This window comes from Gouania willdenowi, chromosome 10 (assembly GCF_900634775.1).
Source record: "Gouania willdenowi chromosome 10, fGouWil2.1, whole genome shotgun sequence".
In the NCBI taxonomy this organism is placed as follows: domain Eukaryota; kingdom Metazoa; phylum Chordata; class Actinopteri; order Blenniiformes; family Gobiesocidae; genus Gouania; species Gouania willdenowi.
In genome coordinates, this window is record NC_041053.1 from 28,598,895 (window position 1) to 28,626,323 (window position 27,429).

The window sequence follows — 27,429 nt, forward strand, 5'->3', positions numbered from 1 at the left end:
CCTAGTTGAAGTGCGTCTGATTGTCAAAACATACGTGATGAACTTTTCCTATCTCCTCTCCTAACACCTTTCCTTAACCCCGTGGCGTCATCCACGGGGTTATGGAAAAGTGGATAGGAAAGGAGATAGGAGGGACTATCGACTACTGAAATGTTAAACAAAAGACAAAATGTCATATGGAATTTTATTTATTTTTTATTTTCTTAATGGCTTTTTTTTGTGTAATCTCAGACTTTAATGTTCCCGTTTCATTCCGTCTCCAGGACATCCTCAAACATGTGTCCAAGAGGGAGTTTGAGGAGCTGATGTGTGCAGATCAGCTGACCCAAGAGAGACACAGGAGGAAGGCCTTCTTAAATTTCAGTGAGTTTTATTTATTTGTTTTATTGTTTACTCTTAAATGTCACATCCCGACAAACAAACTGCTGTTTTCTGGTTTAAAAAAAGACAAATATATGAATGACTGCAATGCTACTTTTTTCCATCCTACTTCTACTTTTCACGGTTAAGAGGAAGAGAAGATCACTTTTCCACCCACATATCGTTACGAGCGCGGCTCCAGAGACTGCTATCTGTGGCAGAAGTACAAGACCTCAGGCGTGAGTCACCAGCTTGTTAAAGCACATTAAATAACAGTTATACTGTTTATTCAATCAAAACCCATTCAGTCACAGGAGAGAGAAGGACATTCAGAATAATGTCTACACCTGAGTTGCTGTTGAAATCTTTAATGTTATGTATGTTCTAATGCAGTCGTGTCAAACTCATTTTAGTTCAGGGGTCAAATACAGAGCAGTTTCATCTCAAGTGGGCCACAGATTTTATGTGGGAAAACGAGCAATTTCAACATTATTGTGCCCTAGTTTGCACTTGTTCGTATACATAAAATACAAAATACGTAAGAAACCATATTAAAGCAATAAACCACAGATATCAGTCCCAATAGGATTTTCATTTTACATTTTCTAGATTTTGTGACTAATTTCCATTTAATTAAGGGAAATATTATTTACTAATTTGAAGAAAATGAGAGGACTTTGTAAGAATTTTGAGTTTTCTCAAAAGTTTAACACTATAAATGACTAAGCACCAGGAGTGTTGAGTTTCATTTACACAATGATTCATGTTTCCTCTGTAACTTTTACGTTCACCTGCGGGCCGAATCGGATGACCTACAGGGCCCGATTTGGCCCCGGGGCCATGAGTTTTACACCTGTTCTATTTTAATTTCATAGAAATGTTTTCTATTTTTATTTCGATTAAATTCTTGATTATTTATTTATTCTTTAAAAGAAAATGACAATGAGCGCAATTTTTACTTTATTTTGTGAAACTAATTACCTGGTAGTTTAAAGGTAGCTATTCTATCCATGTTGTACGACTACATTCTAAGTTTAATCTAACATTCTAACTTTGAGTGTAACTTATTCCTATTTAAAGCGCTTGTAGCAACTTTGGCAGCAGCTGCCCCATCGCTAAAGATAGCAGAGGAATAGTTAACCTGTCTAAATCAGAGACAAATGGCATTAAAGGAATGAGGGCTCATGTCAGAATGTCAGTATTCCTTGTATGCAGTGCAATAAACTGGCACGGCAGTGTGTTCCGTTTTCCTTATTATGAATGACATTGTAGCTAAATCTGCTCTTGTAGGTGCGAGTCAATGTTCCATCGTGGTGTGACAGGATTTTATGGAAGTCCTACCCAGAGACGCACAACATCTGCACTGCATATGGTGAGAGCAGAGGGTGTGAATGTAAATAAAGGATGTACAGCTCCATCGGGCTAAATGAAGCACGTTCCGAGTGTATAGCAACACCAATAAAGCTCTTAAATTACATCTCATGTGGTCATATCTGAAGTGTTAAAGGGCTTTGAGGGCAAACACCAGTGAACTCTTGTAATCTGCTCTGTGGGTTTCATAGAACAAAGGCATTTCCTCTTGTTAAGCTCCAAAAGCTTTTTCTGACTTCTTTCTCATAAACTTCTGACCAACATTCCCTCCACCATGTGCTTTACACACAATTGCTTGTATGTATGAAAACAAAGCCACAATGCAGATCTAAGATGTTTTTACCCCAACACAGTGAAGTAATGTATTCATCTTTAATCTTGGCCAGGATGCACAGATGACATCTTCACCAGTGATCACTCACCGGTTTTTGCCACGTTCCAGGTGGGGGTGACTTCATCACCCCGTTCCAAATCAGGTGCTGTCTTGGCTGCTTTTTTTGAAAACAAAGATAATTCAATCTCAGTGTGTACTTTGATGTAATTGCCATTATTCCTTCTCTTTGATACAAAACAGATGCAAATGTCAGCATTGAGAAATCCTGGATCGAGCTAGAAGTGATCGAGGCCATTGTAAAGACTTCCAGCAAAGCAAGGTTCTTCATTGAATTTCATTCCTCGTGTCTTGAAGGTATGGTGTCCCCATTAAAACACACTTATTGGACATAATTATATGTCAGAGGAGCAGTTTTCATAAAAACATTTTACAGAGCCTCGTCGTTCCAGCGAGAATGACTCCCAGAGTTGTGATGTGCCCCGTTTTCTCAAACTGGGCTGGTCCTTCAAGCAACTACCAAAGGTCAGACGCTGCTTTGATAGTTAGCTACTGTTTCATGCTGTAAGTATTCTATGTCTTTACTTTGGGTTTTTCTGTGTGTTTGTAATAGCTTCTTCCACTTTTGTCTGACATGGACTATCTTCAGGATCAACACCTGCTGCTGTCTGTAAAGTCCTGTGATGGATTTGAATCTTATGGTAAGTCACAGAACTACGGTACTCACTCATGTCAGGTTCCAGTTTCAAAGAGGTTGGCACTCAGTAGCATTTTAATCTATCGGAAATGTTAATTACGATCATTTCTGTTACCAATGCAACAACACACAATCAGTGGGATAAAGGTCTTGTCAGAATAGTTGGGATTACATATTGAAAGGAAAATCTGAAATTAAAGGTTTGTAACGCAATGTCTCATCCATCCGTCAATCAATCCATTCATCCTTTATATCCATTTTATATTATATACACATCGACGCAGAACCATTTACTAACTACAATATTTGCATTACCTGAAGAAAATACAAGTGAGGATGCAGGTCCTAGCCCGCATCATTAAACACGGCATTAGCATTAGCCTAACATAACGTTTGCATTAGCCTAGCATTAACATTTGCATTAGCTTGTTATTACCTAGCATTACCACTAACTTAGCATTAGCATTAGCTAGCATTAGATGACATAGCATTACCTTAGCATTATCATTAACATTAGCTTAGCATTAGCTAGCATTAGCCTTGCTTTAGCGAGCATTAACCTAGCATTAGCTAGCGTTTACCTAGCATTAGCTAGCATTAGCATTAGCCTAGCATTAGCCATCAGACTGCTGAATTTTTTAAAAGTTGAATGGTTGAAATCCGTTGTAGAATGGCTGAACAGCTGAAGTCTAAAGTTATAGTTGTTAAATCTTAAAACAATGAAATTCCCAATCGAAATAAATGAGGACATTTTTGAACAAAAAAATGCATTAAAAAATAATGATAAAAGTAACAAATCACAAAAAAACAAGCACCCCTGTGCTTAATTTTTTGACATGTTTTAACATCTTAATTGTCAAAATCGGTCAAACGCGCCAAAATTCTGTGACAGAAGAAAAAAATGGATAACAATGGTGACGATGCCTCCTGGATCCTCACAAATAAAGGAGCTAATGACAACACCTTCCTCTACATCCTGGGTTAGGGGAACTTGACAGAGAGCTGACACACTCCACACCCATGTTGTGATTGATATCATGAAATCCAGAGTTTATTATAGGAACACTTTTGCATAGAAAGTCATGCAGCTGCTGAAAAAACATGGAGTTAATTGAAGTCTAGTGGCCGACCTGCCACTGGGGTTATGATTATGGGCGTTGCTCCTCGATTACTTAAGACACGCCCAGTCACAGCAGCCCTGCCCCCACAGCGATGCATGGACCTGTCAATCAATGTTCACTCAGGGCCACGAGAGGAAAAAACCTAGTCCCTCCCCCCTTTCTTTTATGGGAGGGTCAGAGCCAACAGTGGGGGTTAGTGATGTCACTGATCCAAAAAGACGTCATTGGTCTAATCTCAGCCAATAGCAAAATTAAATTGCAACAACAAAAAACACTAAATTTAAATACTTAGGCCAGTGGTTCCAAACCTTTTTTGGATCGTGACCCCATTTTGATATCAAGAATTTACTGGCGACCCTAAAGACAGATTTACATTTTTGATCATGTTTGTTATACTGTATTAAAATGTACAGAGTCGCCAGGGTTAGTGACAAGTTGTGCCACGTCAGATAATTTTTTAACTGCATTTTATCATTATTATTATTTGTACAACTGTATAGAATATAGTTGTTTCAGATTGTATGTTGTTTTAATTTTCCAAAAAAAGTGTATGACATATTGAAAAAAATTATTTCTAATCAGTCATTTTTTATTTTTTAGCAATTACTAGACATTCCAGGCAACCCGATTTAAACTCCAGGTGACCCCACATGGGGTCACAACCTTCAAGGTTGAAAAACACTGACTTATATTAAAATGTGAAGAGTGGGACTAGAATCAAGAAACTACATTACTTCATCATCATATATGTATTAAGCAGAAAAAAGTGGCTTTAGGGTGTACTTACACTTTAAATCCACAATTTTCACAATGATTGACCAACAGAAGTTTTACATTACCATCTAATTTCATCAATACATTTTCACATATCTTCCCTCAAAATTGTTCAATGTGCATCAAATCTAAGTTTCAACATTGAATGAACTGTAGAATCAAATATGTTGTTGTGATCATTTATTTTCATGAGCGTAAGCCTCCACCATAGAGTAAAGTGAGACAAATGTGGTGCTTGTTTCTCATCTGTCACAGGTGAATGCTGCGTAGCTTTACGTTCACTCACTGGTGTGTCAGAGCAATTTGAGACATTTCTAAGTCACAGAGGAGAGGAGATGGGCTCCATACGAGGGCGAGTCCGAATCCACGTCCCAAAGGAGAGGCGAGGAACAAGAAGGAAGATCTACGGTGAAACAACCTCAGCATCCTTTTCTAAATCTTGGCCCTGCTTGCACTGTCACTTCCCACCAAGCTTTCAATCTCTTAAGGTCACTGCTTTCTTCAACTCTCCAGTGGGCCTCACATTACTTCCTCTATTTGGTTTCTCAATGACTCCTGGCTTGGCGCTACACTGCTGGTATCTATTGATCACTTCCTCTTTTGGCTCCTGACTGACTCACTCTGGCCAGATGCATCCTGAGAATTTGAAACCAGGCAGATGGTAGATTTTTAGGGCACCAGGTCAGCTACAAAACACACCAATCACAGGGTTGTGTGACTGCTCTTGCCAGCTTTTAACCTCCATGCACTCTGCAGACTTTGGAGCACTTTTTCCTAATTAAACAATGACTTGATCATCTTTTGTTCTTGGCCTTTGTAGAGTGGATCAGTGTAGAGAAAGACGATAAAGGCCCAGGCAGGGCAAACGTGTCCCTTGCAACCGCACAGATGCCAATGAAAAGGTGAGGACCACTTAAGGATTTTTTTAATATGAATTATTATGAAACAGTCCAACTAAATGCTACACCTTTAATCATGTAAAGCATATATAATTGCCTTGTGTAGGAAATGCGTTATACAAATAAGTTTGCCTAGAGTAGAGTGACCATATTTTGATGCCAAACAAAGTGGACACTTGGGCCGACCTCGGCATGCTCAAAAGGTACTCAACGTTTTTTACTTTGTAATGGCAAAATACAATATAATAAATAAATATGTTGTTATTGCCAATACGGTTTAAAAATGGACTCAAGTCAATCCCCTTTATTATGCATTATAACAATCTGTCCTTGAAAAATCTCATATAAACCTTCCTAGAATCTCTCAATTATTGAAACAATGGGAAACATCTCCTTCTAGAAACCAAAACTACAATAAAAAACTCAAGGCTTACAGAACAGTCAACAATCATTAAATATACACTTCAACAAATAATGTTTTCAATTAAATCCACCATTATTTGGTCTCTTTTAATCCCTCTTTCTCTTAGACTTTGGTTCTCTTTCTCTTTTCCTCGTGTGTGACAGTTTTGTCAAAACAAAGTGCCATCTTTAATGATTCCATCAAGTGTGAGTAGAACTACTGTAATAACACAATATTGGCTTTAAACAGCAACTCCAGCTTTCAAAAACTGGGGAAATTTTTCAGAGAGAGCAAATATTACCAGAGTTATGGTCTTCTACATTAACGTGTTCTCCGAGATGCGTTCAGGATCCCTTTGAGACCTGGACAATTTCATTCATTTGTGTAATATATGCCCAGACATCCCGGGCAAGACGTGAAAAGAGGACGTGTCTAGAGTAGCTGGTAATGGCTTGTTAAACGTTTCACCTGAGTTCCAGAGCAACATACTACAATACAGGACAGTCAAGTTATACGTTTTTATATTTACATTTTTTTTGGGTGTTAAACCGGAGGGAAATGAGGTCAAATTAGTGAATGTTTATGACTTTTGTGATGTTTTCTTGTGTCTTCTTGCATGTTTTGCAAATCATGTTGTTTTCTATCAGGGCTCTTAAAATCATTAGATGAAATAGAAATTCTGAAATTCTGTTGTACCAAAGATTTGTCGTTCTAATGAAACAGGTAGTAACATGGATTTAATGTTATGGCATCAGGAAACTTTGTTGCAGATTAGCACATCAGTGCAGATATCTCATTTATTTGACTGATATTTGATTAATATTGATGAATGTGTATATATTTCAGGTCCTCTGCTGCCCCTCTTAAACTAACTCCAAGCAGCTACACCAACCCGGCCTATTTCATCTTTGAAGGTGTGTCAGTGCCGCGCATGTTTCAGGACACGCCCTCTCAGCCAAGGGAGCCTCAGGTGATCTGGTCTGGTAACGAGGTCCTCCAGCTCCCGAAGGTCTCGGTGCAACCAGGCTACGACCGACGTCACAGTCACAGATCAGACTTCACAGAGATTGAAATTCCAGCAATCCTCCCTCAGTACACTCCAACCAATGACACTCAAACTTGCCAAAACAGCTCCGCTTATCAGCTTTTCCCAACCAACAACACGTCTCCGATATCTCCACCCTCGACTAAGGTCCTTTCACAGTATCGGGAACAATCGGCACAGACTAATAATTCGTACCAAAGTAAAAACAGTGTATTGGAGGCGGTGCAGCCAGAAAGCAAAGGAAGGAACTTGTACATGAATCACTCAGCAATAATCAAGGAAAAAAACAGAGAGAATCGACACCAGCTTCTTCCAGAAAGGACAAATGTAATCAAAGTTACCAAGGCACCACCTTCTTTTCCCTACACTCCCACTCATATCGCTGGCTATCAGGCATCTGTTCCCTGGATGGCAAATCAGCGGCCCCCAGGTCCTTCAGGAGACAACTCACTCACTGCTTTGCAAATTGCCAAGTCCCTCAGTGAGGTGGACTTCTTCCCTTCAGAAAGGAAAGGCCCGTCCGTGTTCAGCCAGAGGTCTAATTATAGAAATGGCCCCTCACTGCATGCAGATGGAGGCTACAGAGGGGAGAAGGAGGTAGGAGCCTGCTTTCAAACACTGACCTGAACATTTTCATGCCCTTTGTTCTATGAGAATCAACAGTATCCTTTATCTAATTACAGGATTCAATCCTTCATGGTGCACCAGAGACTGTGCGAGAGCTCCTCAGTACTTTGGGTCTTCAAAAGTACACTCAAGGGCTGAGCCTCAACGGTTGGGATGATTTGGATTATTTCAGGTAAAACAACACTCAAGGTTTGTTTGTTATGTTTCTAAAACACTTTTAAGAGAAATTTGTTGGCAAGGGAAGCATCTAGGACCCTATTTAGATTGTTAGCAGTTCACTACACATGTTCACAAATCACAAATCCATGGATTCCCTTTCCCATGCTTTGTTAGAATTATTATATTCTTTATTTTCTCAACCCCGGCCACAATTCTAAATTAAACAGGACTAAATGTTTGGAGAAAGAAGAGCAAAAAAAACCCAAAACAACAACAACATCAGTAGATTGACCAAAAGTAAAAATCCCACTCAGATCAGTTTGATGTCATTATAAAGTGCAGGATTGGAGGCTGGTTGTTTTTCATCACTAACTCAGTATTGCGAGTGTTCACTGACTCGAAAATCTGTTCCAGTAATCATACAGATGTGTGGGCATTGTTTTCAAACTGTGAACCAGAAAACACTCTCATTTTCCTAGCATGTTATCCCACACATGGCACAGAGCATTGAAAAGAGCCAGTTGTGTTATCTGCAGTCCAGTTGAAGATAGAGTCCAAGTTAAAAAATCCCAGAATGCACAAGCTATGAATTCATATACGTTTCTTTTGCAGTGCCATCACTGAAGAGGACCTTTGTGCTGCAGGAGTGACAAATCCATTACATCGACACAGAATACTCAAAAACCTACCCAGGAACTGGACATAACTGCAGCGAAATGAAACATTGTGAATACGTCTCCAACCAAATGCACTTGCTCACAACTAGAAAAACTTTCGGGGGCCAAAACAAAAAACAAAAAAAAAAAAAACTTTAGTCCTTGTTTGACTGTTGAAAACTGCAAACTGGGCGGTTTCATAGAAGCAGATTCATTTGGTGCATCAATCCATCCAAATAGGATCTGTAGACTTCAGTTAAATGAATACAACTCAACGGTCACAGACATATATGCAAACACTGACCATTTCATTGTGATCTCATTTCTTGTGTTTTTAATAAATGCTAAATGACTGTAAAACTTTAGTTCTTTTTGTTTCCAGTTCAAGCTTAAAGATGTTTCCACTCTGGTCCTCGCTGCTGTCTGCCTGGAGTCAAGCTAGTAAAAAAACTATATTACACCTATAGTACATAAAAAGCCATACAGCAGAGATCATATAGTACAACCCACCATGTCATTATGTTTACAGTCTGTAATGGTGTAGCCTAATCAATATTTCTGTCCACTGTAAATGTCATGCAGTGGTTATGAAAACATTGAGCAAAGCAAATGAAGCGAGTCTTCGACTGTCACTAAAATATTAGGAAATAATGCTATGGAGTGTTTTACTGTACCGATAAAAAAGTAAGGTTAGCCTCATTAACGTCCTCTACTGAAAGTTTCAATTAGCCATGAGCCAATATTGGCTATATTGGCTAAACTAAAACAATCCAGAGTCCCTTCTTTACTTTGGATCTGATGAATTTGTTCATATATGAGCATAAATATAGCTCCTCTTTGTTCGTTTGTATCACATTTAATTTAAATTCATCACAATAATGAATGCCGTTTTACAGAACTATGCATTCCACACTACTATTCCAGTTACAGTAAGAGAAGGAGCATAGTTTAAAATGAGTCAGCCTAACGAAATAAATAAACTCGAGAAAACATTTGAACTTAGTTTTTGTAAGAACTTAAAACATGTTGATATTCAACAGTTTTACACATCTTTAATCTTATCCATGACATGTCAACATTGTTTGACTAAAGCTGAGGCCAAAACAACGCATTTCATTGTCTCCTAAGCCTGGGACTGTGTAATGTTATGTATCCAGTTGTGGTGGTTACTGATTAAGGCAAAGTGAAACACTGGCCTACTGACAGCAGGTATATGTCAGTGACCGCTGAGTCATGGCCTTACTCATGCAATGATGATAACACCCATGAATGGTTTCATTACAGAAGGGGAAGGCTAATGTTTATTTTTTCCTGATAATTCAACAATAATTAAAAAGTGGGGGTTCACAAATACTCTACTGTACTTGGTCAGTTTGCTTAAGACTGTTGGACAATTGAGGAGCAAAAACTGTTGGCTAATCTGCACGATAAAAATACAACAACTAGCTTTTAGCTCAGTGGAGCTTTAGCATGTTTGCTTTGGTGAAACAAAGGCTCGGTTTGAAATGGCACACTCCGTACTATACAACAGGGTACGTGAGCACATTGCAGGGGGTACTTGGAAAAATTGGGAATTTATTTCCAAGAAAATAAAAAAAACATACTCAGTCGTTTCATAAGTCCTTCAATAAAATGGTACGTGTGCGCTATGACTTGTTTTTAAAGTTTAAATGACTGTTTAAAGGGGACATATTCAAAGAAATATTAAAAGTTCTATATAACACAGGCAGGTTATTTATTTATTTATTTATTTACATCACTTGTTATTTTTTATTTATTCTTATTTTTTCTAATTTCAACTTCATTATTTTTCTTTAATAACAATGTAATCATAATATATTAGTATTAGTCATACAGTATTAATAAGACAAACTTACTATAAAATTATTTCTTATATTTATCATTTTGATTGCCTTGAAGGCAACATAATTTTAAGTTAAATAAGAAGATAAAGCCTGAATATTAATTGTTCAATTTAAGAAGTTGAAATAAAATGACTTGCGTTGAATATTCACTTGTGTTATGTTCTACTTTTGAAGAATCATGAACACTTATGAGTGAGGGGGTACTCATGGTATGACAAAAAGGCTCAAGTGGTTCACAAGACAAGAAAGGTTGGGAACCATTGCTATACACTACAAACTCAATGAGTTTACTGTCTACTATATACTATAAGTATGATTGGGATGATGACCAATGATGACCGTTTCCACTGAAGTATACGACCAAGTCTTCTAAGATAAATTTCAAACCTATAAATGACTAAAACCTGAAACACACTGAGGCTAAATATCTGCGTTGATTCGCCTCCTTTGAAAGTTCTGAAAGCATTTTAAGTGAGAAAGTGACCAAGTAAAAAATCAACATGTGGTCATTTGATCCATAAAACTTGCACGTTTCGTTCCAGCATTTCGGAGATTTTTGGAGATCCGCCATTGTGCAACTGACAAAACCTCCGGTTAACTTCAAAACAAGAGCCTTCATTACAAAAGTGTTAAAAAAAAAAAAAAACTAATGGAAAACAAGAAGAGATGCTTTTGTTTTCAAAATGGGATGTTTGATTTTTAGCTTTAACCTGATCCCAGCACAATTTTGTGTTCCGCTCGCAATGCATCATGGGACAATTGAGTATGACTAGTGTGCCCACTGTGCATGCTTAAAAAATGTTCCATATATCCGGGTATTTCTCGCATACGCAATCTTTTCATATTATCTATTGTGAAGGCACTACATACTCATTTTGACATCAAACTTAGTATGAGAAGTATGTTATCATGCAATTTCGAACACAGGCAAAGACTCCGGGAACCATTCTTAAACTCAGTCCAACATAAAGCATCACTTTCAGTGACACAATGTGAGCCAGAGAGTTGTTTTTAATCGTGTAAATTTATTAGATTGCTAATGACCTTTAAAGCGTCTGGATTTTGTCGTCATTTGGCAAAGAAAACCTTTCTGCCTGTCTCCAGTCTTTATGTTGACATTATCGTTGCTGTGCAGACCTTAGAGTGTTCACTCCTTTCATCACAGCAGCAACACTGTTAATGTGAAAGTCAGCCTGGAGTTCAACAATTTACAGCTCATGTCAGTAATCACCCGATAACAGTTGCTGTTTGTGGAAACCCGCAGTGTAACTGCAATGAATGTATGAATGCATTAACCAGACACTGTTGGTGGATTTCTGTTGAAGAACATCCTTCACCACATTGGCCCACTAATGTCTTAGACAGACACACACCCACACACACACACACACACACACACACACACACACGTACTAACACTGGTGTATGCATGTGGTTTCTTTTGGTTGAAGGGGTTCTTTCACAAATGTCTGGGCTCTTTTTTATCAATATATTGTAATTGTATAAATGGCAAAAGTATCTCCTTACACTTGGGGATGCTACTTCCTGGTTATGAGTCTAATTTCCTGTGTGATAAATAATGTTGCGCCGATAGCGATAATAGTATCTGGAGGGGCACCGATACATCACTAAAAGGCTGGCATCGGTATTGGCAATACTAACTATTAACACGCCGATAGGCTTGGGCGGTATCCAAATTTTGATACCGTTATACCGCCTCCCTATTTTACCGCGGTATACGGCATTACTGTCATTCATTTAAAAACATGACGTTAGGCTCATGGTAAATGGACTTAAATGGACTTGATTTTATATAGCGCTTTATCCCCACACTGAAGCAGTCTCAAAGCGTTTTACATATCAGCTCATTCACCCAATCACTCTCACATTCACACACCAGTGGGACAGGACTGCCATGCAAGGCGCTAGTCGACCACTGGGAGCAACTTAGGGTTCAGTGTCTTGCCCAAGGACACTTCGACAGATAGTCAGGTACTGGGATCGAACCCCCAACCTCTCGATCAGAAGACGACCCACTACCACCTGAGCCACGGTTGTGTTCACACCGATCGCGAACTGCAGTCAAGCCAGTCGTGGTTCACGTTTGCCTGGTTAAATCAAACGTTGTTTTCTAGTGCGTGAATATACTAATACTTACGGTAATCCTAATGAGATCGCTCTGAGAGCTGCTGGTAGGGACTGTGGGTCAGACTGCAGTCTCACAATCAGACCCATGAAAATTACGATACTTTTACAGTGATGCTTATTATTGTCTTCAGTAATAAACTGAAGATATCATGAAGGTATGGGTCCAAATTTCAAAGTAAAGGACAATGTGAAAGAAACAAAAAGTTCCCATAAGTAGTCCATGATTTATATAAAAATTTCAGGATATTTCACCCAACTTTAATGTGGAATAATAATCTACTTTTTCAAAAGTAGTCCATGATTCATATATCGCTGAACTTAGTGCTTCTTAGACTACTTTCATGGATAATATTGAGTACTCAAAATCCTGTACAGATCACAAAATGAAGGATATTTCACCCAACTTTGACGTGTAATAAATATATTATTTTCCATAAGTAGTCCATGATTCATATACCACAACTTAGTGCTTCTTAGACTACTTGCATGCATACTATTGAGTACTTTTACTGTGTACTTTTTGAGTAATCCTCTGTCAAAATCCTGTACAGATCACAAAATGAAGGCTATTTCACCCTACGTTGACGTGTAATAAAAAGATTATTTTGCACATAGGTAGTCCATGATTCATATATCGCTGAACTTAGTACTTTCTAGACTACTTGCATGCATAATATTGAGTACTTTTACTGTGTACTTTTTGAGTAATCCTCTGTCAAAATCCTTAGGAAAGAGGTACAGATCTTACTGGGTCTGCACCACCAGATTCACCAACACGTGCAATATGGTTACTGAACACATAAGAGGTGTCCAGTCAATTCAGACATTTGTGCAATATATTTTTCCTCACTGTCTACTTATTTGTTTATCATCGTCTTGGTGGCTCCTCTTTTAAATACACTCATCTATCTTTCTTTTTATTTTTTCTCTGTATCTTGAAACACAAGCGGTACCTTGTTCCTTGTGTATAATGACAATAAAAGCATTCTATTCGCCATTGAAACTGTGAAACTTTCACAAAAATCACATGAATTCAACTTTTTCACAGCATTCATACTTTTTCAACAGTCACATTCAAACAATGATAACTTTTCAGGCACTTTGTGCATTGATGTGTATGGGGTGGAATGCTGACAGCCAGTTAGCCACTTGTGCTGCTGTTACGGTGGATCTCTGGAGGCAATCAGACAAAAATGACCATTAAGTCACATTATACTGAGAGGAAAAATAACTGGATGCAGGCAAACACATCCACTTTCCTAAACTGCTCCACAAGACACATTGTGAAGCACGCACACAAAAGTGCTCACAAGACTCTCATAGTTCCACCATATCTAATTGAGTAATAGCAGTTACTGTTTTGGAGAGAGAAGCATGATAATGTGAGGTGAGACTCAGCTGAAATCACTAATAAACCAACTCTCACGGTCTCTTACCAAATCCATTTCTAAGTCAAATTCAGATTATTTGACTCATTCTCACTCTAACATCACTTCATACTCCATCAGCTGCTTTTCAACACAGATTCAAGCCGGCATCACAGTTTGGCTCATGGCTTAAATTCTATTTGTAATGCTACCTTCTCAACAAACTACGACAACGCTTCATTCTCCTCAGATGAGTCTTCAAATAAATTAAAGCCACCAATTCAGTTTGCCTTATAGTTCTTCAACAAAATCTACATTATTTCACAAGTTTTAGATATTCTGGTTATTATTTATATAAGTTTTCAGAGCCTTAAATCCGCATTTGGCTTCAGCTTGTCATAAGGGAACATTCACGACCGCAACTTCTTCAGAACTTGCCTTCTCTAGTCCGAGTGTGGTATTGCTCCCTTTTTGTTCAGTAAAAGATGGGAGTATTTCCTCAAACACTGTGTAAATCTGAAACTTGAATTCATGATTAGGTCTTTTTCTAGTCATAACACCCCAAGCATATATGATGGCCATGGATAAAAGTTGAGAACTGAGCTGACCATCAGCCAGCAGAAGTTGACTGTGGTTGACTAGGAGCAGAAGTGAAGAGTTGAGGTAGATTTGCCAATCCTAGCTGACGGTAACATCAAGAAGATGGAGCACAAAAAGATTCCAGGGCTGGGAGACCACGGTTACAAATATGTGACCTGTATAATGCAGATTACGCAGGGGAAAGAGGACAGTTTGTCTTGTTTCCTTTCCAGATCTGTATTATTCATTTAACATCATATATCATTACAGTCAAAAAAGTACAATGCACATCTTGTTACCTCATCTCAGGTTTGCGTAGTTCAATTTCACATTTTCTGTAAATTCATTACATTTTCTTGGTCTATTTCGCATAAACTGGTTCGAAACACCATTTTTCATATAGTGTTAGTGTACGGTGTAGTTATACAGTGTATAAAACACCTTTAAATACAATAGATTATACACTTTGCTTATGTAAAAGAGCACTGAAATGTGTATCTAAACAAAAACCTTGAGTCCCATTTTTATATAGACTTAATTTGGTTCATTCAAGTTATCAACCTTAAATATTTACATTTTTACAAATGTATATATTTACAGTAAACACATAAATCATGACTATATGGAAATACATCATGTACAGGATTTTTAATGTTAATTATTAACACTTGGTGCAGCTGCAGTCACACATATTAATGTTGTTTAAACTTAAAGGCACACCACGGGCTGTTTGACCTAAAGAGTTGACCCACATGAGTTATTTTAAATGATTAAATGATTCCTCAGGCCAATATACAGCACTTGACAGTAGTTCAGGTAAACGTGGATTCTTTAGTTAGGGAAGTCGGCAAGTCAGATCAGTAATAATAATAATTATTATTACTGTAAAAGTATTTTATGTATGGGTCTGATTGTGAGACTGCAGTCTCACCCACAGTCTCTACCAGCAGCTCTTCAGAAGGCTCATTATGACTAGAAAATTATTATTATTATTATTTGACGTGAAGTGAAGGTGACTGTGTGTGTGTGTGTGTGTGTTTGTGTCTGTGTGTGCGATAGGAACTAATTGCTGAATAAAGAAAACAATAACCAGGAATACATAGTTGCTCCCTGGTAAAGATAGTAGCTCTAACAACCGTTACAATGATAAAATGGTGATATTACAGCCTGTGCAGCAGTATGGGGACGCATTTCCTCCTTCTCCGGGTTTTAGTATCACCCGTCCGATAAAGCCAGCTCCGTTTGCTGATCTCCATGTGTCCATGTGTCCTTGTGAATGTGCGCATGTTTATGCCTCTGTTCATCCGCTCCTTTTTCTCCTCTCATAAACATAAACCACCAGTGAAAAAAGCCGGTGTGATTAGCGGCTAATGCTATCCCAGCTCAGTGCCGACTTTCAAAGATGAAAACCGCAGAGAGAACTTTTACCTGCTACTACCACCTTCTCGCTGATTGTCCTCCACGCCAAATCCTTCCTAGTCCGGTCCTGGTTATAAAGGCCGTGTCCTACAGCTCCAGGTGGTCACACACAGCTTCTACTCCATGGTTGAATGGGTGAACAGACAAATGTCAGTGTTGATGGCCTGACGTCATCGTCAACAAAGACTCTGATTGGCTTTCGTCACGCGAAACAGTCGCAGGAATTCAACATTTTCAACTCTTGCGAATGTGCGATTATCACAAAAAATGGGGAGCGCGCTCGCACGGCCAACGGATCGGACTGCACCACTGCACAAGAAAGATTTCGCCTTTGGACCGCGTCTATCCATTGACTTTGTATGTAATCTGGACGCACAAACATTTCGTGGTGCATTAGGTGTGAACGCCGCTTTTATGGTTTAAATGATCAACTTACGAAGTTACAAAAATGATGAGTTCACTCAGAATGTTGGCTCATTCAAGGAGTTAAAGCTGCAATTTGTAGAATCCTCTCCGCTCCGTATTTAAACCAAAACCAAAACTGAACCTCCCTTTCCGGTATATTTTCTGAACACTCTTAGCGACTTTTTTCTCAATATAGACTAGTGACAAATGTATGGAATTAATCTTGTGTTATTGGAGATTTTTCTGATGTTTTAGAGAGACTCTGACATGAATGTACTTATCACTTTACTGTACGGAACAGCGGCTGCTGCTGTCAGCTCGTCTCGCCCCAGCTCACACAGAGGCAGCTGTGATTGGCTCTCTGTCGCTCTGAACGGACTGACAACCATCACTTCATCACACACGCTTCCAGACTATAGAATGAATTCACCTCGGGTAACAAATAAACGTCCCTATGCAAGAGACAAAACGTCGGCGATTTCAAGAACCTGATTTTCAGAGAAAAATAGGTCATATCAATTTTTAAACACTGCAGTATCCCCAGGTATTGGTATCGGTTGATACTATGCAACTGGGTATCGGCCTCAGGGGAAAAAGGGTATCGGAACAAGACTAGTAATAAATATTGAAAAATGGACTTTGTTAGGTTCAACAAACAGCTCAACTATCTTTACTACTCACTGTTAGATTCCTATAAACATTTTAATAAGCAAATTACTTTATTATCTTTTTACATTTTCACATTAAGGTAGATAAACACTTTGAACATTAAGAACTTTGCCTTACTGTCTTTAAACAATTTAAACCTAGCAGAGAATAAATCCAGCAATGAAAACTGCATGTGTAGACATCTTTTGTGTATATGATCAGATTTTATGTAGACATGATCTTGCTTGAACTCTCACACCTGATTTTTAAAAGTAACTCATTAAGTAAAGTCACTTATATGCTCCCATTCCTCTGCTGCACAACCTTTGCTGCTTTTTTATGATTCAATGTCTTCCACACCTTGTCATGTGAATCTAGTTGGAAAATATCTATAAAGGTTAAGGAAGTAAATGCCTCAAAACTTGTGAGAGCTGGTGGCTATTGTGACCACAGCTGTGCAAATATTAACTTTAACACACTTTTATTGTTATTGATGTGGTTGTCATCCAAACCAGTAGGAATGTCAATATAACTCAACTACTTACTTAAAGAACTGGCTGCGGACACTCACACATCAAACTAAAGTCCTGACAGAGCAGCTCTATAAATGAATCAACAAGTTATCCAACAAAGTTTAAAGCCACATCAAAAAACCTTTTATTAGGAGGATCATGGATCAGTGTATGAATGTGGCCCTGGTCTTGTTTTGTTCGGAAGTCGACAACCTTGCAGTAGCTTTGGGATATGCGTGGTTTAACGGAGACCTTGGGTTCTGCCATTCGTGTCGATGTCACTTTGACATGTTCCGTCTTTCCTGAGCATTGCAGACTAAACACAAACCCTTAATGGAATCAGCATTTCCCAACCATTAAGCTCCTTTTCAGCATTTCCCTAATGGAAATGGTTGAATAATTGTGTGAGTAGCACAGTTATACATGCTTTCATACGCTTTTTTTCTAGGTGTCCAATTTCTTTGAAGATCCCACAATGCAAGGCACCCAACTTAAAGGCTTTTCAATTAATGTATTTGATGCCAATCCACAGCACAGCTCAAACTATAGCAGGGGTGTCAAACGTAGTTCAGTTAAAGGGCCAAATAAGTTTGATCTCAAGTGCGTTGCAAATTTTAGGTGGGAAAATGATCATTTTTCACATTATTCAGAACTATAAATATATATTAAGTAATAGAAGTTAAAGACAATATCCAATCTTTAAATTTCCTTCAGTTTGTGACCAATTTTTATTCAATTTGGGGAAAATGTGTGGAATCATTTTAATAAAATTGCAGGATTTTGTAAAAGATAAAGATTTGTTCTTCAACAATTTGCAATTAAAAAATGACATCTGATAAAAGCATGGGAAAATTGTGCACCCTGGCAAATATTGTGGATATTCATTGAATTTATGTAATTGAAAAGGCTGAGATATCTACAACTTAATTACTCAATGATGAATGTTTTCTGTAATTCCAACTTTATCCTGCGAGCCGAGTTTGATGCTCTAAAGGGCTTTGAGTTTGACACAGGTGAATTATATAGCAGTCGTTTCAAATCTTTTTTGTCTCGTGTACCCTGTTCGCATTTTTGTTAAATCATGTGTACCCTCTCCACATCATAAATACCCTATCCGTGATTTCATACGCTTCTTCATTTGTGGAACAACGGGCTCTCTTAAAAGTAGGGTAGGTCATTTTTGAAAGCAAGCATGATTTTGAATGTAGCTTCCCCGACCGCTCCGCCTTTACCCCCCTCCCCTCTGTGCTCCATCTCACTCACATGCACGAGTGACGCTGCTGCAGAAGCAGACCTCAGCTCATCGCTTCTCTTGTGTAGAAACTTCATCATCTCATGTCTCATTCAGCAGTAAGTAAACACTAAACTTTAGCATTATATGTGTTAAAAAATTACGCTTTGAGCGTGGGCTCGTGCACTCAAGGGGTCGAGACTGAGCAGGGAGAGGTGATTGGTTAAAAAAAAATGAACCGTCTTTTTTCATTGGTTGAACTTATTACAGGTTTACAGCTGCTACAGGTGACAGGTTTTCTTCGTTCCTTTTTCAGAGCACATAAGATCTTGATTTCTGTCAGGACATCAAAAAAAATTTCAACCAAAAACTTAAAAAGTGTATTTGGAAAAAAATCCCCTACCCTACCTTTAAACCCCTAAATATGTCTTGAACATTGGTTCCCTCCTAAGGCTTAAGCTTCAAATTCAAAACAATGAGTGGAATTTTAAAGTGGAATTATTTGTTAGAAAAACAAAAACAAAACTGAGATTACTTCAATAGTAAGTAAATACAGCATAAAGTGACAGCATAACATAATCCTGTTTAATAAAATTACAAGAAAATATAGTAGTTTATCGAGCAATGGTGCTGTCAGTTTGTGGTGATGTCTCCAAAAAATAGCCTAAAAAAGAACTTGAAACACGTCCCGTTTATTTTTAAATTATTTGTTAAATCTTTCCGCGTACCCACTGCAATGTGCTCCTGTACTGCCAGGGGTACACGTGCTTGGGAACCACTGAACTACAGCATCGTTTAGAATCCATGTACCCTTCGTTCTTTGGTTATTTCGTTTCAAAACCAAATCAAAAAATACAAAAAACAAATTGCTATTTTTGTTTTGTTAATTTCAAACCAGAAACAGGAAAACGGGAAAAACAAACAAGCAGCGCTTTTCTGTTTTAAATTTAAATCTGGTTCTGCTTGTGTGATATTTGGGGGGAAACGATGAGTGCTTCATGTTCTAATCTCACCACAGAGAATGACAGACGGACTTTTACTACATTTGATAAGATAAAAATGATGTTGTATCATGTTGTCCACCTCACACTGGCGGAAGAGGCTTCATTTGCGTGTCGATGACGTTTCTTTCGAATATCTGCCAACTTTACCGAACAGTGTTACGGTCCAAATAGTATCCAGATAAACTGGTGACTGGGCGGACTTTTGCTCCCGGACATAAAAAGAATGCATAAGTCACATTACTGTTGAATTGAAATGTTATTAATACATAAATAAATCAAAACAAAAAAAATGGATGTTATGTAAAACATGCACATATGTGGAACCAGAGGTGGTGTAATGACTCTACTGGTGATCCTCGTTTCTTGTGATCAACTTCCGTGTGTGTTGACGGCTGCCGTTAGTGGCTAACGTTATTTAGAACGTGCAAAATAAACATTTCACCCTCCTCAAAAAAGCTGTAATTGTTTTTGCATAAGTGTCAAATGGTAGAAGTTCTAACACGTATTGTTCCTCACACCAGACTCATAGTCGGTAGTCAGTCACCAGTTTATTTGGATACTACTTGGACCGCAACACCATGAAACAAAATGTAAACGTGAGAAGCTTTTTACGAGCTAAAACATCCACAAACTGAATGAAAACAGGAGCAGGACCAGAAAACTGCTGAAATAAATCCTAAACAGTCCTATGGTGTGAGGAGACATAGTCCAGGACCTGTGGAGGGAAATCAGGTGCAGCGGACTTCAGTTCTCGCTCTAATTTTCCCGTCACATAAGTATAAATTTTTTTTACATTTTTTTTTAAATGCTGCTTATCTGGTTTTTGGTTTTTCTACATTTCTGTTTTGGTTTTAAATCAGTAAAACAAAATCACCACACTGTTTTTTTTAAAAAATTATTATTATTATTATTATTATTATTATTATTATTATTATTATTATTTTGATTTGGTTTTAAAACGAAATAACCAAAGAACGAAGGGTACACAGATTATTTAGCACTGCCTCTCGGCCTATGTCTTTTTCTTTACTAGCAGTGTACACACAAATATGTCTATATAATCTACAAGGTTAAGGATAAATGCAGAGTCAGCAGTGGTAATAACTGGCTCTGCAATACACAGTAATTACTAGACACCACAAACCTAGCTGTCACAGGTGATTCATGGTGGTTGGAAGATGAGTAGTAAACATATATCAAGTGTTTTGTGAACTGAAACTGAAAGTCGTCAAGAAATCTTTATTGAAAAAAAAAAAACAAATCTTAGCTGAAGTTTTGGTTCCCTGTTCGGTTTTGAACTTTAATAAGACAAATTCTTCCCCTTCATTGTCTGATGCATGGAGCCAATAATAAAGCATTGCATGCTCTCTGCCACCTGTTGTTTGCAGACTGAACCTACAAATGAAAACAAAATATTACATTTTACATCCAGGCTATAGGACAATGGATGTCCTACATTTTGTACCCCCTTTTTTAACACACAAAGAACCTACAGTATGTTCTCCGCCGTGTTGTTGGGGCGGCAGCGCGTCCCACTCACCAAAACCACTTCCTTCCCGTTTCCACGTTGGTCCACAGAGCGCGCACCGCTGCTCCGTGCGTCCTGTGTCTCTGCCGTGAACTCCGACATGATTTATGAACTTTAACACGTGTGTGTCTATAGTGTGAAGCCAGCTGAGTGAGAGGATCAGCTTCTGGGTGCATGTGAGGAGGATTTTGTGCAGGGATCAGCCTGACATCGACCCGCTGAGCCTTATTTCTGTTCGGGTGAGTTCTGCCATGAGTCGGGTCTCACTCTCAAACACTGCCACTGGCACTACGACACTGTATTTTATGCTGAAAACCAGCGCAAATGTATCATCTGAACGAGAATAAAGTGTGTCTTACTTTTGCAAAGAACAAGGCATTTCAATGTGCTTTACATGAAAAAAAACAACAAAAAAAAAACAAGTGCAACAGAAAACATTCTTTAACAATTTTCTTGTGGTTAAAAATGGAAGTTTGAAATGATCAATAAAAACAATGAAATGAATGAAAATATCCTTCTCAGTCCAAGCAGTATAGAAAGAAAGCAGATTAGAGTCAATCTTGATGGAGAAAATAATTTTGGGCAAATCATGAATAAAGTTGAAATGTCGAGAATAAAGTGTAAATATAATGTTGAGATTAAAGTCGAAAAGACAAAGATTAAAGTCAAAATTTCGAAAATAAACTCAAAATACAATGTCGTGATAAAAATCGAAGGTTTGCGATTAATCTACGGAGGTAGACGAGGGCCAAATCACCAAATACGACAACACTCTCCATCAAAACTGGCCCTAATCTGTTTCCGTAGCTCCTCAATAACCACAGACGGACTTAATGCTCCACCACTGGTTTTTTCTTCTGAACACATTCAGTTTTTGGCATAATCGCTTCAAAGTCCTTAAATAACTTACAACGCCGTTTTCAGGAGCTAAAAAAGAAAGAATCTCTTTGAAATATAGTTTTACATACATGCATTCATCTGCTGTTTGTTGTCATATGGTGAATTGGCCCTGGTCAGCTTCCGTAGATTTGACCTATTTAGCAGACTTTATTCTTGAAATTTCAACTTTAATCTTGACATTTTGACTTTATTCTCGACATTTGAACTTTATTCTTGATTTGCCCAAAATTATTCTCTCCATTTAAATTGGCCCTAATCTGCTTACGTACGAAAGAGCAAATGAAGGTTTTTAACTTGGATTTAAAAATGTTCCCATTGGATGCTGACTTCAGCTCTTTATTGCACCTCTTTCAAATGAAATTAAACTTTTTTTTAAAAAGTGCTTTTCAGAGTGGAACTGAAAGTGCTTTGCAAAGTTAAAAACATCCCCACAAACCCCATCAACCACACACAGACACACAGGTTATAATAATTATATTTGCAGCATAGCAACTAAAAGCAATGTCATCATGTTTACTGTTAACTCTGGGCTCCACTATCTGACCTGTGTCCATAGATCTGAGACTCCTGCTGGGTTTATACCTGACTAACATCTCACTGATGTATTCTGGACCGAAGCCATTGACATATTTATACACCAGTAGTGGAGCCCAGAGCTCACAGTAAACATGATGATGATGTGTTTTTAGTTGCTATGCTGCAGAGAAGTGGAACAAACTGTAGCAGAGCTGAAGTCAGCATCCAATGTTTTTTTTTTTTTGGTCATGTTGTTGTTGATTCAATGTGTTTGTTGATGATTTTAAATGTTTTTTTGCTGCCGATTTTAATGTTCTTATTGATTTTAAGCTGTTGCATGTTTTCCGTCGGGCTGGGCAAAAAAAATCGATTAATTGATTTATCGAATTTGTAGATAAAATTGATTTTGATTTTGCAAATTTGAGTTAATAAAAATATATCATTTTTTTTTTTAAATTTATTTTAATTTTTTTTAAATTTCCCACCACAGTTTTTTTGGACTTTTTCGAGTTCCGTCCTTGTGGGTTACCGTAGCGTGATGTGAGCCAGCCCCCTCTTTGTTTACATTTGTTTACCCTTTGATTAGGCTATATGTCTGCCACACGCACGTTTCATTTTTTTCTCGCGCTATGCTGAGATGCTAAGGGAAGAGTTTATTATTTTTTTAATTGTCATGTTATATGTTATAGAATATGTAGTTATTTCAGTTCTTCATCAGAAAATTTAAGCTACTGTAAAGTTGCTGTTGCACTTTTGCCTTAACCTGGGTTAAAGCTTGAAATTGTTGAATGACAAAGACTCAATCACAGTGATAAAGTTGCACTTTTGACTATATATCTGGTGTCACTCTGCAGTCATTTTTAAGTAACTGAAAATTTAATCGGAACTCAAATTGTTCTTTAAAAAATCTTTTTTAGGCTAAATCGCCCAGCCCTAGTTTTCCGTTGCACTTTTTGATCATTTAAAGCCCATTAAGTTGCCTTTTGTATGAAATGCACTATACAAATACATTTGCCTTGCCTTGCTTTACCAGCAGCAGAACTTTAAAGACTATCTTATAGCTAAGCTTCACACTTGTCACTATACTGGCTTGATTACACAACATAATAGGCACAATATATTCTACAACTTCACATCTCACCCTCACTGTAAAACAATCTATTCTCCCCACCCTTTCTATTTCCTACCTTGAGTCTCTCCTCCCTGCTCCCTTTCCCCTCCCCCTCCCTCTCCACTTAGGTGTAACACTGCTCTCCCTTTTTATATCCTCCCTCTAATAAAATATTTCTTACCCTTCCTTAAGGAGGGCTGGTGATGGTCACAATTAAGCAATAAAATAAATCAATTTATTTTATTGCAATAACAAAACATGCATTGCTGTCTCATAATGATTGCACTTCTTGTAGTATTGACCTTTGACAGCATCCATCCATCCATCCATTTTCATACCCGCTTATTCCCGTTTTTTAACAGGGTCGCGGGGGTCTGCCGGTGCCAATCTCCGGCTCTCATAGGGCGCTGGGCGGGGGTACACCCTGGACAGGGCGCCAGTCCATCACAGGGCAACACAGACACAGACAACCATTCACTCTCTCATTCACTCCTATGGGCAATTTAGAGACTTCAATCAACCTTACAGTCATGTTTTTGGATTGTGGGAGGAAGCCGGAGTACCCGGAGGAAACCCACGCAGCACGGGGAGAACATGCAAACTCCACACAGAAAGGACCCAAGTGTCCACCCCAGGGCTTGAACCCAGGACCTTCTTGCTGTGGGGCGGACGTGCTAATCACTAAGCCACCGTGCGCCCTCTTTGACAGCATGTGCAGACAAAAAAATAAAAATAAAAATAAAGACTATTTTTAGGCACTGACTGGGAGCCAGTGTAAAGACTTTAAAACTGGAATAATGTGCTTTGACTTCTGTTATATCCATATTTATTAAGGGGTATGAAATTATAGTTTAAGTGACTGAAATAACAAAACAAGTTGTCCAATATATATATATATATATATATATAAAATGATAATATCTAACAAATAAATATCTAACAATGTCGGTCTATTTGTCTTATGTACATACAGCAGCACAAAATAAACACTGTGTGGGCTAAAAGCCAGCATCTTAGTAATTCCCCCCGACGCCCCCTACCCCACCCTGTCTGAGTAGCCTATGACAGTCTAAACACAGTGAGATATTATACACAGAGACAATACATTAGCTTCTGAGCTCAGTTTAATCAATCTAACCACATACAGTAAGTGCTTTTGAACTGGGAAAGAAATGATCACAAAGAGATCATTTGAATTTCACTGTAAAGAAAAAAACAAGCCACGAAACAACATCAGTTTTTTGACAGGCTGAAGTGTTTGCAACATATGACATCCCAGACCATTAGATAAAAACATAACCACATCATTGCAAACTTACTGTATTATCATGATTGCAGATTCAGTTCATGTGAATTAGAAGTAACTATTTTGAAACTCTTTTTTAGGGTGTTTAATGCTGTCTTGAAAATCGATCCCACCATCATGGAAAGAGTCCCCAGCAACCAGAGCCTGCACAACCAACCAGAAGTCTTCATCTCCATTTTCAACTCTAGCTGTCGCTTTGATGAGGAGTTTAAATACATCCTGCTGCCTGTGTCCTACAGCCTGGTGTTCGTCTTTGGTTTCGTGCTCAACGCTGCCGCTCTATGGCTCTTCCTCAAAATGCGTCCGTGGAACCCCAGCACAGTGTACATGTTCCACCTGGCCCTGTCTGACTTCCTCTATGTCCTTTCCCTGCCCACTCTCATCTACTACTATGCCAACCGCAGCGACTGGCCATTCGGCGCTGCAGCTTGTAAAGTTGTCCGTTTCCTCTTCTACGCCAACCTGTATTGCAGCATCCTCTTCCTCACGTGCATCAGCGTGCATCGCTACCTCGGCATCTGCCACCCCATCAAGGCGCTGACGCTGGTCAAGTCTCGCCACGCTCATCTGGTGTGCTTCACGGTGTGGGCCGTCGTGACCATATGCCTGGTGCCGAACCTCATCTTCGTCACCACCTCCAGGAGGGACAACGACACCCTGTGCCACGACACCACTCGACAGGAGGACTTTGAAGAGTATGTGGATTACAGCTCCGTCGTCATGGTGTTGTTGTTCGGCGTCCCATTCATGGTCATCGTGGTGTGTTACTGCCTGATGGCGAGGACCCTTTGCCAGCCCAGGAGGGGATTACCTGCCGGCAGACAAGGCACCGCATCTCACCAGAAGTCCCTCAAGCTCATCGTTGTAGTGCTGGTGGTGTTTGCAGTGAGCTTTGTGCCGTTTCACATCACGCGCACCCTCTATTACACTTCCCGCGTGCTGGAGCTCAACTGTGAGTTCCTCAACATTGTAAACTTCACCTATAAAATCACCAGGCCGCTTGCCAGTGTTAACAGCTGCATCGATCCCATCCTGTATTTCCTGGCGGGGGATCATTACCGCTCCAAATTCATGTCCATCCTGTCATCACGTAGACAGAGGACAAGTAATCTACAGATTCCTGAACAGGCTCAGCCTAACAATAACAGCATGAGTCTGGTTTATAAGAATTCAGCCATCGGAGAAGATCAGAGATGAATCCTTTTTTTTTTTTTTTTTTTAAAAAAAGGATTTGATAAAGAGTTGGGACATTTTAGAGTTTGCTCAAACACATTTACTATTAACACTCTGGTCTTGGAGAGCCTCTGTCTGACCTTTGTGTTCGTCTAATCAGTGAACATCAATGATTCTGCTGGATCCCTGGTTCAGTTCTTGAAACTATTTATAAGATCAATCTAGGCCTGAGCAATATATTAAGATTCAAGATTTATCGCGTTTTCTATTTTGGCGATATAGAAAATTAAAATATCGTCTGTATCGATTCTTTTTTATAGCTTACGTATATTGTAATAAAATACTTTTTTTTAGGAGTTGCTGCTTTTGCTACTTCTTAGAACAGCATGGAAAGTACAGTTAGATGGATTTCTGAGTTTCTCCTAACCCAGATCTTCCCTTAAATTAGCTACATTGAATACAGAACTCACTCATACATGCTGTCCCTTAGTGGAGAAAAAGCCAAAAGTGGCACATATTGTGCAGCAGTTTTTTAACAAATGTGCCTGTGTGGCATTTTTAATTAGCAAATTTAACCCTGAATTGTCTTTCTGGTAAGACTTTCCTGAGTTAAAATTATGAAGAATTATATCATATGTCGCCATTTTCAGAAAAAAATATTGAGATATGAATTTTGGTTCATATCGCCCAGCCCTAGGTCAAAGGGAATTTTTACCTCTGTGTGTGCTTTTGTGATGATATTGTCTCTTTTCTTTAGAGCAATTGACAAAATATGGTAATGTGAATATATGTGTTTGTAAATTCCAGCAGATCAGCAGAGGTGAAAAAACTAACAACTCGGGGTGGGAACCTCTGGATACCTCACTATACGATACGCGATACAAAGCTCACGATAATGATTATCTCACGATATGGCAATACTGCGATTATCGATATTTTGGTCAGAAGTCAATCTATGATAATCTATGACATAACAAGAAAAAAAAATTAAGTGAAAATATATGACACTATTTTAGTGCAACATTTCTGTAAATAAGTGTCAATATACCAATGTAAACAAATAAGTGTCTCCAATCGTGCTTTCTGTAAACAAAAAATAGGGTTTTTCGTACCAGTGACACCATTATAGTGCAATATTCCAGTAAACAATATATTGGTTCCTTAAACAAACAGTGACAACATTTCTGTGAAGACCTACCTGCACATTTTAGTGAAAAAGCAGAATAGGTTTTGAAATAAAAATTAAAAAAAATAAATCGATTGTGCGAAAAAAT

General features: G+C 38.5%; 2 protein-coding genes across 2 annotated transcripts in view; both read left to right on the top strand.

Moving 5' to 3' along the window:
• The window catches only part of inppl1b (inositol polyphosphate phosphatase-like 1b), a 28,440-nt gene extending 19,698 nt beyond the window's left edge, over nucleotides 1–8,742 (top strand). Inside the window, exons 16-27 of the mRNA XM_028460119.1 lie at nucleotides 264–363; nucleotides 511–599; nucleotides 1,651–1,732; nucleotides 2,118–2,207; nucleotides 2,306–2,419; nucleotides 2,499–2,587; nucleotides 2,676–2,763; nucleotides 4,910–5,062; nucleotides 5,475–5,556; nucleotides 6,803–7,598; nucleotides 7,685–7,800; nucleotides 8,400–8,742. Coding sequence (XP_028315920.1) covers nucleotides 264–363; nucleotides 511–599; nucleotides 1,651–1,732; nucleotides 2,118–2,207; nucleotides 2,306–2,419; nucleotides 2,499–2,587; nucleotides 2,676–2,763; nucleotides 4,910–5,062; nucleotides 5,475–5,556; nucleotides 6,803–7,598; nucleotides 7,685–7,800; nucleotides 8,400–8,493 — 1,893 coding nt within the window. The 3' untranslated portion in view covers nucleotides 8,494–8,742. The remainder of the gene's footprint in view (nucleotides 1–263; nucleotides 364–510; nucleotides 600–1,650; nucleotides 1,733–2,117; nucleotides 2,208–2,305; nucleotides 2,420–2,498; nucleotides 2,588–2,675; nucleotides 2,764–4,909; nucleotides 5,063–5,474; nucleotides 5,557–6,802; nucleotides 7,599–7,684; nucleotides 7,801–8,399) is intronic.
• Nucleotides 8,743–21,192: 12,450 nt separating this feature from the next.
• LOC114471122 (P2Y purinoceptor 4) lies at nucleotides 21,193–27,111 on the top strand. The gene is made up of 2 exons (XM_028459721.1): nucleotides 21,193–21,388; nucleotides 25,063–27,111. The coding sequence occupies exon 2, from the start codon at nucleotides 25,100–25,102 to the stop codon at nucleotides 26,177–26,179; it is 1,080 nt and encodes a 359-aa protein (XP_028315522.1). The 5' UTR covers nucleotides 21,193–21,388; nucleotides 25,063–25,099; the 3' UTR covers nucleotides 26,180–27,111.
• The last annotated feature ends 318 nt before the right edge of the window (nucleotides 27,112–27,429 follow it).

Bases quoted from the DNA above. Each gene is read 5' to 3' on its own strand.
- LOC114471122 (XM_028459721.1), top strand. From the start codon at position 25,100: ATGGAAAGAGTCCCCAGCAACCAGAGCCTGCACAACCAACCAGAAGTC.